The sequence below is a fragment of the Corvus cornix genome, chromosome 3 (assembly GCF_000738735.6).
Source record: "Corvus cornix cornix isolate S_Up_H32 chromosome 3, ASM73873v5, whole genome shotgun sequence".
Lineage (NCBI taxonomy): Eukaryota > Metazoa > Chordata > Aves > Passeriformes > Corvidae > Corvus > Corvus cornix.
In genome coordinates, this window is record NC_047056.1 from 2,063,633 (window position 1) to 2,076,302 (window position 12,670).

Sequence of the window (12,670 nt, forward strand, 5' to 3'; positions counted from 1 at the left end):
TGAAATGAAAGAGAAAAAACTTCCTCTTGGAATTTTAAGAGTAGAAAGGAAGCATAAAGAAAATACAGCTGCAACTCTACAGGTTAAATTCTCTATACAAGGTATGAAAATACCCATTTAAAATATATTAAATTATATGAAATGGAGGGGGGTTTTCATCTATCTGGAAGCAGCACCTTGTTCCTTCTGGCAAGGTGACAATGATGTATTATAAATTACCTACCACATACATTGATTGGAATTGTATTTTATAAATAAATTTGCATACAAAGATTCCACTAAACTAAATTTGCTGCATGTAACTAAGAAACCCTTAAAGCAACAAACTTGCTTTCTGGTACTGCTCCAAAAATATAATCCAAAAATGCTCAATCATGAAATCTTTTGGTGAATCGAGTGAAAAAATAAAAGCCTTTTTTTGCTTAGTACAACCACTCAATATGCAAATCACATACTTGATTTACTTGCCATTGAACATGTGCAGCTCCCCCTCCTGCAATACAACAGCTCATCTCAAAAAAACCCCCAATATTAAAAGCAGAAAAACCCCAAAATACCTCCTGAATATGGGCTGCAACAGCTGCTCTGGTATCAAAATCCAGACTTTGGATTCTTTCAATAAATTCTTCTTTTTTCTGACACTAAAAATAGAGACATCTATTTTATACACATTTGTATGTATAATCACAAGTATTTTCACTCCTCTTTTGTATTTCAAAGAGCTTAAACTTATAAAGCTGACATTGCAATGGTCACATGGCTAAATTATCATCCAATAATTCTGGTGACCAGTAAATCTGTAATTTATGCCATGCTACAGTAATTATAACTTTCAACACTAATTAAATGATACAAGGAAAACAAATTGAAATGGGTTAAGGAAGCGGTTTCTTGAAATTGTTACTTATTCAAATTTTGTGGTTTATTAAAAACACAAAAATAGCTGCAGTAAGTGAATTTTCAGTGCTTTAGCATTTCCTTCCTTCCTTTACAATATCAGGTAAATTAACGCTATTGAAATTAGTAACCCATTAGAAATCCTACATACACAGTTGGAGGTATTTGTGCAATAAGAGGTGTAGGGTTGTAGCCATTTTAATTGTCAGAATGTTCAGATTTTTCAAGGAATCCAGCTGTACCACCAAAGGAAGAAAACTTTTATACCACCACCCCAAGTATTAAAATAATAAGAAAAGAGATCAGTAACTCAAAAATTTCATAGAGACACAACCATAATTAAACCTACCTGAACTGCACAACCAAGCAAAAGCAGGAGGAGCTTTTTTACTTCTTCAGTACCTGGTTCTAAGAAGAAAACAAGAAAAAATGGTAATTGTGCAATTTTAATTGGAGCTTCTTCCCCTATACCTCAGAAAACACCAGGTTTTCTCATTATTTCCATAAAATTTATGTTAACCTAGTTTAGAAAACAACCAGATGAGGAAAAGCCCATCTTTCAGCTCAGTCCTTTTTGCCATTAACTGCCAACTTCCAGAGTTAACAAACACCTCAACAGCCATAACAATTTCAAATGGAAAAAAAAATTCAGCCCTTCAAAAAGCAAAACTTCAGAGTGACATTTTTAGAAGTGCTTTGGAGACCTACAATCAAGTTTTCAACGGTAATCTCGAGTATCTCAAGATAGTTACAAAAGGGCTTAAATTATCTGCCACTCCCAACTGGAAGAGTTTAGGTGACAAGTTCATTTAAATTCTTTCACTTAGGTGACAAGTTCATTTAAATTCCTTACAAAGCTGTATTAGATATTCATCTGCGCATCTAAAAAATCAAAATGTGTTTCCAAATCTGGCCTTAAGCATCTTAATCTCCTAAAGAAGCTTAAGTTAAAGAACTCTTTACAGATTAATAAAAATGTTTCTTACTTTTTACGTTCACAATGTCCTCATCTTGCAACTAAATATAGAAATATATTCTATATCTAGAACATAAATGCCATGAGGCAAATGCTTCAAGGATGACAAAATAGTTCAGGCGTTGACTCAAGCTGCTTCTTTTGGAGGGAGCTACATAATGTGTATAATCCAAATGAGCACGGAATATTTGAGTTTTTCCAGAGAGGTTTCTCAGGTGGATAAACACATTACAAAAAATGTGGACTCAAATGGGAGAATTTTAATCATTTATTCAGACTTTTTGTGTTCCAAAGGCTCGAGCTGTGAAGTCTTTTATGGCAAAACAGAAAAAACATCACGGAATGTGTCTCACCAGAAGCCGCTTCAGGTGAAGAAGGGGAATTCCACCTGTCTGGCTTATCAATAAAGGTTAACAGGAATAGTGGAACAGGAGGAATCCATGCCAACCGCTCATATCCTACATTCACTTATCCCAATAAATTAATCACACTTTTAAAATTTTTAAGTAATCCCTGAGCTCCTCTTCACTCTTCATCTCCTGACTGGCTTTCAAACGCCTGCCTGAATATTGATTCCTTGTCTCTCCCCCACATTCCCCGAAGGACCAGGGCAAAATACTGAACCAGCTCAGCTTCCCTCATCATCTATGTTTTTCTTCCTTTTCCTCCATCAAAACCACAGAAATAGATGATTCTCTTCTACACCCTCCAAGCTGCTGCTGAACTTTGTCCCTACCCTGTGCCACCGTTTGATCCTCCCTGTGTTCACTCTTATCCCTTTCCCACCCTCCGCAGGCTTCCATCCTCCCCTGCCTTGCTCCCTCAGAAATATGAACTTGCTTTAATCTTTCCCCTTCCCCTTTGCCTCATCATTATCCCTTTGTAATTTAATTTAACATTTACAGTCACGGGCTGTAGCTGCTGTCCTCCAGTTTTCTCCTCCAACTGCCTTCCTGCCAATCAGCTCAGGAAATATTTCCTGATAAAATCCCTGCCGAACCGTTTTACCAAACCTCTACTCCAGCCTTCTCCCTGCATTTTCCTCCAGAAGCCAACTGCTTCTGGTATCTGCTCCTGCCATCTGCAGTTTGGCATCTTCCGGGATTTCTCTACTCATCATTCCTTAAGTGCAAAGGGGAAAAACTGGGAGACATCCCTGTGAAAAATCACACCTCCAGCCTAAGTTTTAGTGGACCAAATCCAAGTCTTTATCAGGGAATTGACTTTTACTCCAGGGCTTGCCTTGATGCAACCAGATTTACACAGCAAGTGTCTCCAAAGGTCACTGAGGTTTAATTTCCCTGCAACTGCCCAAAAAAAGCTTAAAAATCCATGTAGGGATGAGATCCTTTTCCAAGCTGACACAGCAAGAGCAGTCCTAACTTTCAAAGGGGAAAGGTTCTGGATAGAACCCAAAAGAACAGGTCTATCTGCTGGTTCAGTCCAAACTCTGTGACTGAACTCCAGCAGGGATCTGAAATACCTTCAAGAATGTTGTCCAAGCATAACAATTTTTCTTCCATGTGAGGGCTACGCTACAGGAAAGTCCAAATTTTCTCACAAATCCAAAAACATCCCCATAGAAGAGCAAAGCACACACCAGCAAAGGTTCCAGCTGCCAAACCACAGATCCCAGAACACAAAGACAACTCCTTAAAAATGACCAAACCATAAAATTGAATGTATACAACTGAATGCAATATTATCTCTGTGGGGTTTGATAGTGCATTTTCCATAAAATGTCATCTTATACTACACAATATTGTTAAGACATTTTCTCTCAGTATTTTGAACAGAATAAAAAATGTCAACTACAAAACAATACTATGACCTTGGGTTTTTTTAATCTGTTTTTCCAGTAAATCTGGTTTCTAGGCAAATCCACGGAGTCTTTCGAAAGCCTTAAGAAAGTCTGGAATCAAAGTTACAAAAGCACAATGCATTCTGCTCTTTTGGAAAGGAAGAGACCACATTCACACTTCTTGGTGCATATGACAGCAGCTGCACATATAAAAACTGAAAAAGCTGTGACCTCGGAAGCAAAAGCAGCAATATTCAGAAGCAGAAAGTAAAAACCAAAAGAATTAAAGCAAGATACCTACAGAGATGGGATATGTGCAGATGGGATACGGAAAATACCAACATTATGTGCCCTGGGATTGAGAAGTGAGGAAACACAGATGGTTCTTCTGGCTCATGAGGAACCCCCTGGCCCACAGACACAGAAGCATGGCAGAGAAGACATCCCAAAGAAATAAAAACAGCCAGGGGAAGCTACACAGCCTGTTAGAGCAGTTCCTGACCTCTCTGCTGAGGTGTCAGAACATCAGGAGGAGAACACCTGGGACACATTAGACCCAAGTAAATAAATTCTGCCCAATCCATAGTGGCTCCATGCAGGCCAGGTGTGTCTGCTCCGTGCTTCTGGAATTGAGAGCATGGTGCAGAGATTCCCAAGTGGCTGTGGATAGTCAGCTGGCTCCACACAGGCTAATTTTCTTGGTCTGAAAATTGCAACTCTCAGAGCTGGAAGCAGAGAAGGTGGGAGCATGGAGAAGACAGTGTCAGTTCAGGGGAGAAAGCAAGAAGGTAATTGCAGTATTTTTCAGGTAAGGATGCAAGAGAAGCAGGAGAGTTTGGGGGAAGGAAAAACAAGGATTAGGAGCTGGATCAAGTGAGATGCACTGAACTGCCAATTCCCTCAGCGGTGACATAGGTAAAGAAAGGTGAAAGTGCAGTAGCTGGGAGTACATGAAACTTCAACTTTGTGCCATCAGTGGTTCCCTGGTTGCTGGGAAATGCACTCGGGCTCAGTATAAATCCTAGTGACAGCCAGGGCTGAAGCTGGGGCAGAACACATTTTTTACAGTGTGGACCCTTAGTATGGACAAAGAAAATCATTATTAAATCATTACTCATCATTATTAAACCACTTATCTGATAAAGTATTTACACAATCTTCTGCTGAAAGGCTCAATCCTATAGGAATTTTATTTCCAGTGAAATAATATAAATTATCACACCAGCATACATTTTTACCTTAGTCAAAAATAAACTTACCAGAAAAAGGATTCTTGCCAATTATTAGCACATTTGGCAAAGACATCATGATCAGCTGCTGCAAAGTCTCCTATAAAAGTTAATCAAAACATTATTTACATCATATGTACATCAACACCCACTAAAGAGAAATTAGTATTCATTAAATAGTTTAATATTTTTCAGGACTTCATGCATAGACATTCAATACTTAATTATTTGCACTCCAATTAAAAAAAATCAAACTTACAAGTTACTTCTACAAAAGCCTTGTTTTACTTGTTTGCACAATCATCTCACACAGGAAAATCCTCTTGTGGCAATGAGCTGGCTTAGGGATCTTAAGCCAAAGAGATCCCAAGTCTCAGAATGAAGCAAAACCCTTTAAATTTATTATGCTCACGTTTCCCTGACTAATGTATTGATACACATTTGTTTTACTGGCTCTAAGGTGCATTTCTACTGCAAAGGATCCATTTCCTTTATTTCACGCTTTCTTTGGCCTCACCAAAACGTGGATGTGAAAATCCCAGGGGTTTTTGCTGCAGTGACACTGGACCAGCTGTGAATAGAAAGGTACAAACCCCTGTCTGCACAATCACATGGAATTTCAGCTTGGAAATGCCACACACCAGGCAGCAGCTCTGCCTATCTGTTCCATGGATTCCATCAATGGAGCTCCTGTAATGGCTGTAATCGGGTCAAATCCCCAGTCTAGACAGAGTCTAATTCTCCTGAAGCAGAATAGTCTTTCTCCTGTTCCCAGATGTTTATTCCCATCCTATAGTCAGGCTTTTTGTTTCTCCACAGTGACAGATCCATTACTATATAAAATGTTCCTACTCAAAAAAAATGTATTCCAGAAGAGTCCAAGGCACACACCAGGTGTCATATTGTAAGCAAAAACCTAACACAAGTCCACTTGCTTTAGGTCTAATTGAAAAAAAACCCTGTATTTCTTTAAAAACACCTGTAGAAATTATTAGCCACAGCTGTACTTGAAAGTTCCCATCAGTTAATACAGGACATTAAAATTATATCTGAATTGATTAATAGTAGACTGCAAAACATACATTCCTTCTGGGCATGCCTAAGACAAATTATAAGGAGGGAGAAAACAGCTTTGACCTCCTCAAATATCATGAATTTCAACCAACCATGACACCTGTACTTCTCAGACTTTGATAAAGACAATTTTCAAATAGAAACAAGACATGAAGTGCACCACAGAATGCTTTAAATCAACACAAAACAGATAAAATATAAGGAATTTACTGAGTATCGATAGCTACTATGAAAGAAAATCACGTATTTTTAGAGTGGCTTTTTGTTGTTTTTTGGGGGTCTTTTTTGGTAGTACCTCAAATAATTCCATGATGCTATCATAAAGCTGATCATGTAACATAAAGCAGAGTATGAGCAGCAGTTACCAGAATATGTGCCCTGTATGGACATGATCAACTGTTTCCTTACAACACCCCTGCCTTGCTCCAGAGATGTCTGACACCTTTTCTGTCACTCGGTGTTAAACCTCAGCACTGGGTTAGCTTGCACAAACTTTGACAGTTCATTAGCATTTATTGTACTGAAGATTTTCACATCCTCAGTCAAATCTGCTGAGTGTCACGGAAGCTCACTGGATTAAACCTTTCAAGCCCACCAAAAATTTAGAATCACAGTCCTGAATTAACTGCTGAGAACAGTTCCACACTCTTACCCTGCCAAGAAATGTACACGCTCAAATTACTGGTTCAGGGCCGGAATTGTAATTCCAGAGAACAACAAAGATGACACAGGAACAAAATAAACTTGACCAATCTAACATTACACCTTAATTTTGAATGTTATATTCTACCAGTGCGGGCTTTTTGACAAGTACATCCACAGCACTGATGCAATTATTCCCTAAATTGGGAGGAGGTTTTCCACAGTTGTAAAAACACATGGAACAAACCAGCATGGACAAGCTCACAATGAGAAGTGTTAAGAGTTAGGTTAACACACTGCAAAAATTCCAGATTCCCACATTCATCAGTGTCTGATTCCAACACAATAATATCCTCTCTCAGTACAGTGAGTGCTCTCCTGTTCCCTCCCCTGGGATCCCAGGCATCCCCAGGGAACACCCCCAGGCACGGTGCCTGTACACTCAGCTTTCAGGAGCACTCGGGTGTGAGGCTCCTGCTTCACCCCAGGCTAAGGGAGGCCTCTCAGATTGATTCCAAGGCATCCATCAAGCCCCAGCTTTCCTGCCTTGGGGAATTTCACAGGTGACAGGAACTCAACTGACCCCTCTGTGAAACAGTCCATCCTTTAACACTTCCACTACCACGAAGCACAAACCTCCCTGCAGGCACGAGGGCAGTGAACATCTACATAGGCAAAAAGCAATTTTGAATTCAAAGGAGCTCTCCAGTTTGGAGAGTAAATGCCTCTACTCCTGCTAGAACACCAGCCCTTCAGTGTTTGTGTGGTCCCTCACGTGTGATCAAAACCCTGAAAGACTGGGGAGGGAAAGGGGGGAAAACTGTGTGAAACAGTTGAAAGGGCAGTTTAATATAGCTTGGACCATTGAAGGCATGGTGACTGTTTTTAACATTTCTTACATAAGAATACTTTTTTATTTTAAAAAAGCTCTAATAAACTTATTTCTATCACAAAGGTTTGGAGCAACATCCACAATCCTGAATCATCCAAAGGTACCTAAATGCCAGCAATTCTGCCCGATACTGGAGGACTTGGACTGGCGATACCATGAGGCCAGTGCAGGACAGGGAATGCTTTGTGTTCCAATAAAGATCAATCCTGTCAGTGTTTGTGCCTTCTGTTGCACCAGTTGTGGAACACTAATGCCTGGTGGAAAACGACTTCCATTAGGAAAAGGAAAAGCACATGGGCCTTAGCAGGCAACACATATATCCATGCACAGAGGCTGCCAAGGAAAGAAGGGTGGGAAGTGCTGGGAAGATGTTCTGTGGTTGGTCACGGCAGTGACAGCTGGGAATTCTCACTGCACTCGGAGTTTTGGAAAGCACACGCTATGTGCGTACCCAGGAGGAGAAGCAGACTGCAGCACAGGCTGGCCAGGATGTGTGGGGAGAGGCAGAGCAAAGGTTTTCTCCCAGGTCTGGGCTCTCCTGGCAGGAAGGAGCAGGGAAGTGTGGAGGGGCACTAAAAGCCACACTAAAGGGACGCTGGTGACAGCTGCAGTGCCCAGCTGTGGCACGTCCATGTGTACAACATCCTATCCAGCTCAGCACCCAGCAGGCACAGGAGCAGCATAAAAAAGGCATAAAACTTCAGTGGCTCTTTCACAGCTCTGACTTAGATCCTCACTGCGTTTACTACAAATTCCCGAGTTCATTCTAAGCCCAGTAACTTTCACCACGTTTTTCTTACAAAAATTCCATTTACAAGACTAAATGCACATGTAATAATCTCTCTCACTGGCACAAAACTTACTTCAACTCAGAAGATACCAACCAATAGTACTTAATGTACTACAGGAGTAATTGAACACACGAAGTATCTATTCTATAAAGAGACCATCATTCATACAAAAGTGTGTTCACACCACCCCTATACCTGTAAATAGTGATAAAAAATTTGACCAGATATATAAACAACCATCCATACAAATATCTCTTGATGATCTTATTCCTGTTACCCTCAAAGCCGTAACTATAGAAAAAAGTTTAGAAATAATTCCAGGCAAAACATAAGACAACAAACAATTACTGACCTGATAGTAAGTTTTTATTTGTTTCACCAAAATAGACAAATTTTGAATCCTTAATGATGCATCATTGTTTACTTTTTTGTTTATCCTCTGATTAGCAGACTTTGGATTGCTGCAAAAAGAAAAGAAAAAAGAATACATGAAACACACACTACATTAATCTTTAAAGCTTTCTGTATAAAACAAATGGTATAGTTAATGTGCCAGCACAGCCATTCCTTGTCTTGATTACCATGCCTTGTTCTCTCCACAGATCAATAAGGAGTTGTGGAAGATGGAAATAGCCTGAAATGTGTCTTTGACACAGCCAGCCAGGCCCACACTCTTGTTTGCCATCAATGCAGCCTGAAACTGGGAGCACCCACCACAATTCCCAGGGAATGGGTCTGACAGGGAAGTTTTTGTGGCTACATGATGTTATTTTACTACCATGAGGCACAAGAAACAAAATGTAATTTTTAACTTTTAGAATGATGATGAATATGAAACACATCATGCCAGCACACACTACACTATTTTAAATATATTTACAGATCGTTGAGATGCGTCAACAAAGGAGTATTAATTGGAATTTTTGTCATGTAGTGTCATATACTACCAGATTTTTCTCCAGTTTGTCTTGGCTTCAAAGAGGAAATCAGTCACTTTTTCCTTCACAAAGCAGAGAGGATCTGAGGAAATGCAGGTGAGTCACCCTTCTTCAGTACCTTGTAACACACCGAGCTATTAACACACACAGGACAGCACTACAACCATTCACTGGGATTTCTCATGGAAAACCAGGCAGAATCAAAGCACCCCCCAACAACACTCTCTGAAATGTTTAAAGATTTCGTAAGGGATGGCCAGTGTGAAGTTTCTCACTTTTACAAAGATTCTTGATACAGTTGCACAATGTAACTTTTGATGTTTAATGGTATTATTGTACTGTTTGATGATATTATTATCAGATAAATGAGAGCTGGCTGGGATGCTGCACTCAAAAACAAACTACCAACATCTCCCTGTCAAACCAGGGCTTCCTGCAGGGATATGTGTCTGCTGGCTCTGGTTTTATTCAACATTGTCATTAATGATTTAGACAATGGAATACAGAATACGCTTTCCAGAACAGCCACTGGCAAACTTTGGGAGAAAAAAAAATAAAAAACAACCTTCAAAAAAATACTATGGCAATGGAGAATGATCCTGGGAACGTGCAAAAGTAAGGGAATTCAGTAACTCACACACAGGCGAAGGATTAGAGTCAGAATCAAATGCAGAAAGAGGAGTCATTTGCTATAAGACAAAAATGACCTGAACATTGTGTTATCATGACTTACTCTGATGCAATTTATCACTGATTGGTAATTTCACATACTCTCAGTACAAATTACATATTTTTCACTTATATATAAGTTCCCTACACAAACTTTATTTGCCTTTTACAGCTTGCTTAACTTTTAGCATATTAAATTATTTTTTAAAGACATATTTATGTCTTTTCTTCAGTTTATTGCTATCAGCATTTCCTGGCTTATAAGCACAACTGGAAATAATAGAAAAAACACTGCTGGGAAAGGAAGTCAGGTCATATAAAAAATGCACCTCCAACACAGAGACATTTTTAAAAGAAAAGCAGTAGGCACAGTATCTTTTTTCTGCAATTATTATTACAAATCTAGGAAAATTAGGACAGGAGTAATTGCCTCATTCCTAAATGCTCATCACCATGTTCCTAAAAATATTATGAACAATTAAAACACATTTTAGAACATATTAGCCAAACCATGTGACTAAGATGTGACCTTGGGTTTATTAGTTCAGCCAACCTGTAGCTGAAAAAGCAACTAAATGGGCTAAAAATAATTATGCTTTGCAGATGTAAGGACTGGACTCCTTTCTATGCCGAATTCATTCAAATTTGTTAAAATCAGAAGAGAAAATCCACAATAAATCCTGCTGACCTACAGAGATCAGCTGAAGTCTCCTATTTCTACATTCATATCTCCAAAAGGCCGATTTGGGCCCTTAATCTTCATCTTTAATCTTAATGACCATGGGATTATCTCTGGGCTTTTTCATCATCTTCAGCAGCATTTCTACAGCCACACATTTCAGATGCCTCTCCCTTTAGAGCACTCAAAACAGAGCACAGGGGTTTCCTGGATTTTGTGACAGCTCTTATTTTAGCATCAACACAAAAATTAGTGTGCAACCACAAGAACCCAAAACACAAATGTCATAAAAGCTCAGGCTTTCCATTTCCTCATTTCAAAAGCTGTACTTGGATACCGAGATTGATCCTGGATGAGCAAAAACTTTAACATTTGCATAGCACTGGATCTTCCTGACACCAGGGGATCAGACCCAGCCACCAGGGAAGGCTTGGGCTGCTTTTAACAACCTCACCTTCCTCTACGACAAGCAGACTTGCTTAGTGCCAAAATGATTCATTCCTGTAGCTTAAAACAGAAAGCTGGGGGTTTTTTTGTTTTGGTTTGGCTTTTTGTTGTTGGCTTAAATTGCAGGAAGCAGTTTAGTGAGCTTGTGAATTTTTGCTGGGAAGACTTGGGCCAGAGATGTGCTCTGGAACTGTATTTTTACCACTTGAAAAACTCAACTGTCCAGTTATAAGAAGCTCTGCTAGTGCAGATGACCAGCAATTAAAATCAGAACATCAGCCCTGGGACAACCTGGTGCACAGAACAAATTTATTTTAGTAATTTTAAACTTTTTCAAAAGATTGTGGTAAAGGGCTCAACAGAAGCCCCAAACTCAAAGTTCCCTTAACATTTTTCAGCAGAACTTTAAAATAGGAAATGGTAACAAGAAATTTAACCCACTGTTTTTGAGGTTCAATAAAAACAAGGTAGTGAGACATCAGTACTAACACTACTAATCTCTGCCAATCATTTTAAATTTAATTAAACATGTACCCTCAATAACTCACTGTTGGTAGTAGATTCCTTTTTTTGGTTTTTTGGTAATTAATGTCCTCTTAGCTTATTATTCTACAACCATGGGAGGTCAGTTGTCTTTGACACTTCCAATCAATAAGTGTTAGCCATGACTAGGATGAGTGACTTGGCAAGAAAATTGTTTCCAATGCTTCCCAGAGTGAAATCCTGCTTCCAGCACCTTCCAGTGCAAACAGGACTCTACCTCTGTGCTACAGTAATTGAGATCTTTCTAACCACATCAGGTCATCAAATGACTATAAACACAGACTATTTACAGGCTGCCTACTAAAATTAACCTCATGCTGAAAAGCAAATGTTTAAAACTGAGGGATTCTTCTACCAAGTGGCCTCTGTGCTGGTATTTAACAGAGCTCCCTAATCTTCAGTCACCGATTTACTTCTACCTTTCAGATTGTGTTAGAACTGTCAGGTTTGTGTATGGAACAGCCAAGCACAGGCCTGACAGATCCCTCCTCACACCACTGTTACTGAAAGGACCGCAATCAGGTCCTTCAACGGGAGATTCCTTATTTTAAAAAAATAACTAAACCCACCTTCACTCCATTACTGATAACCAGGTCTCATTTTCTCAAAGACTCCAACCTGAATGCTCAGCAGTCTCCTTAATCCACTAAACAGCATTTTAAATATTCTTCATTTAGTCAATATAGTCCATCATCTTAAGTACTGATGTCTTAATTTGTCCCTCTCAAAGAGGAAATAATACAGCAGGATGTCGGCTACACATTTCCACTGTATTTTTGTAGAATTGCATTTTTCAGGCTGGTCCAAGTCAGGGGATATTCGTTTTTTTACCAAGCACTTGAAATAACTAAAGTAATCTGATGTGCAAATATTTTTCACACAGAAAGATAAAATTCTAAACATGAACTGCCAAAACCTTGTAAGAGCATCTTTAAACTAGTTTACAGTTCTTGAAAACTAATTTATTAAATATTTCAATGAAGTACTTATACCCATATGCTGAACTGTTGAATTGTTATGACCAGTAAAATGTTTATAATGATTATATTTTTATTAATGCAAAGCAATTCTGTTTATTAGAACACATTAGGT

At 39.1% G+C, this 12,670-nt stretch overlaps 1 protein-coding gene across 18 annotated transcripts in view; it reads right to left on the reverse strand.

The window, feature by feature from the left end:
* Positions 1-12,670, reverse strand: part of CCDC88A (coiled-coil domain containing 88A) — a 65,293-nt gene that overhangs the window by 40,949 nt on the left and 11,674 nt on the right. For 17 of the 18 annotated variants that reach the window (XM_039569952.1, XM_019287946.3, XM_019287954.3 and 14 more), the window contains 4 exons: positions 8,655-8,763; positions 4,934-5,003; positions 1,247-1,305; positions 558-641 (listed from right to left, as the gene is read on the reverse strand). In XM_039569952.1, the coding sequence (XP_039425886.1) occupies positions 558-641; positions 1,247-1,305; positions 4,934-5,003; positions 8,655-8,763 (322 nt within the window). Of the gene's footprint in view, positions 1-557; positions 642-1,246; positions 1,306-4,176; positions 4,340-4,933; positions 5,004-8,654; positions 8,764-12,670 lie in introns of those variants that run through there. The other variant, XM_039569954.1, reaches the window with a different exon arrangement.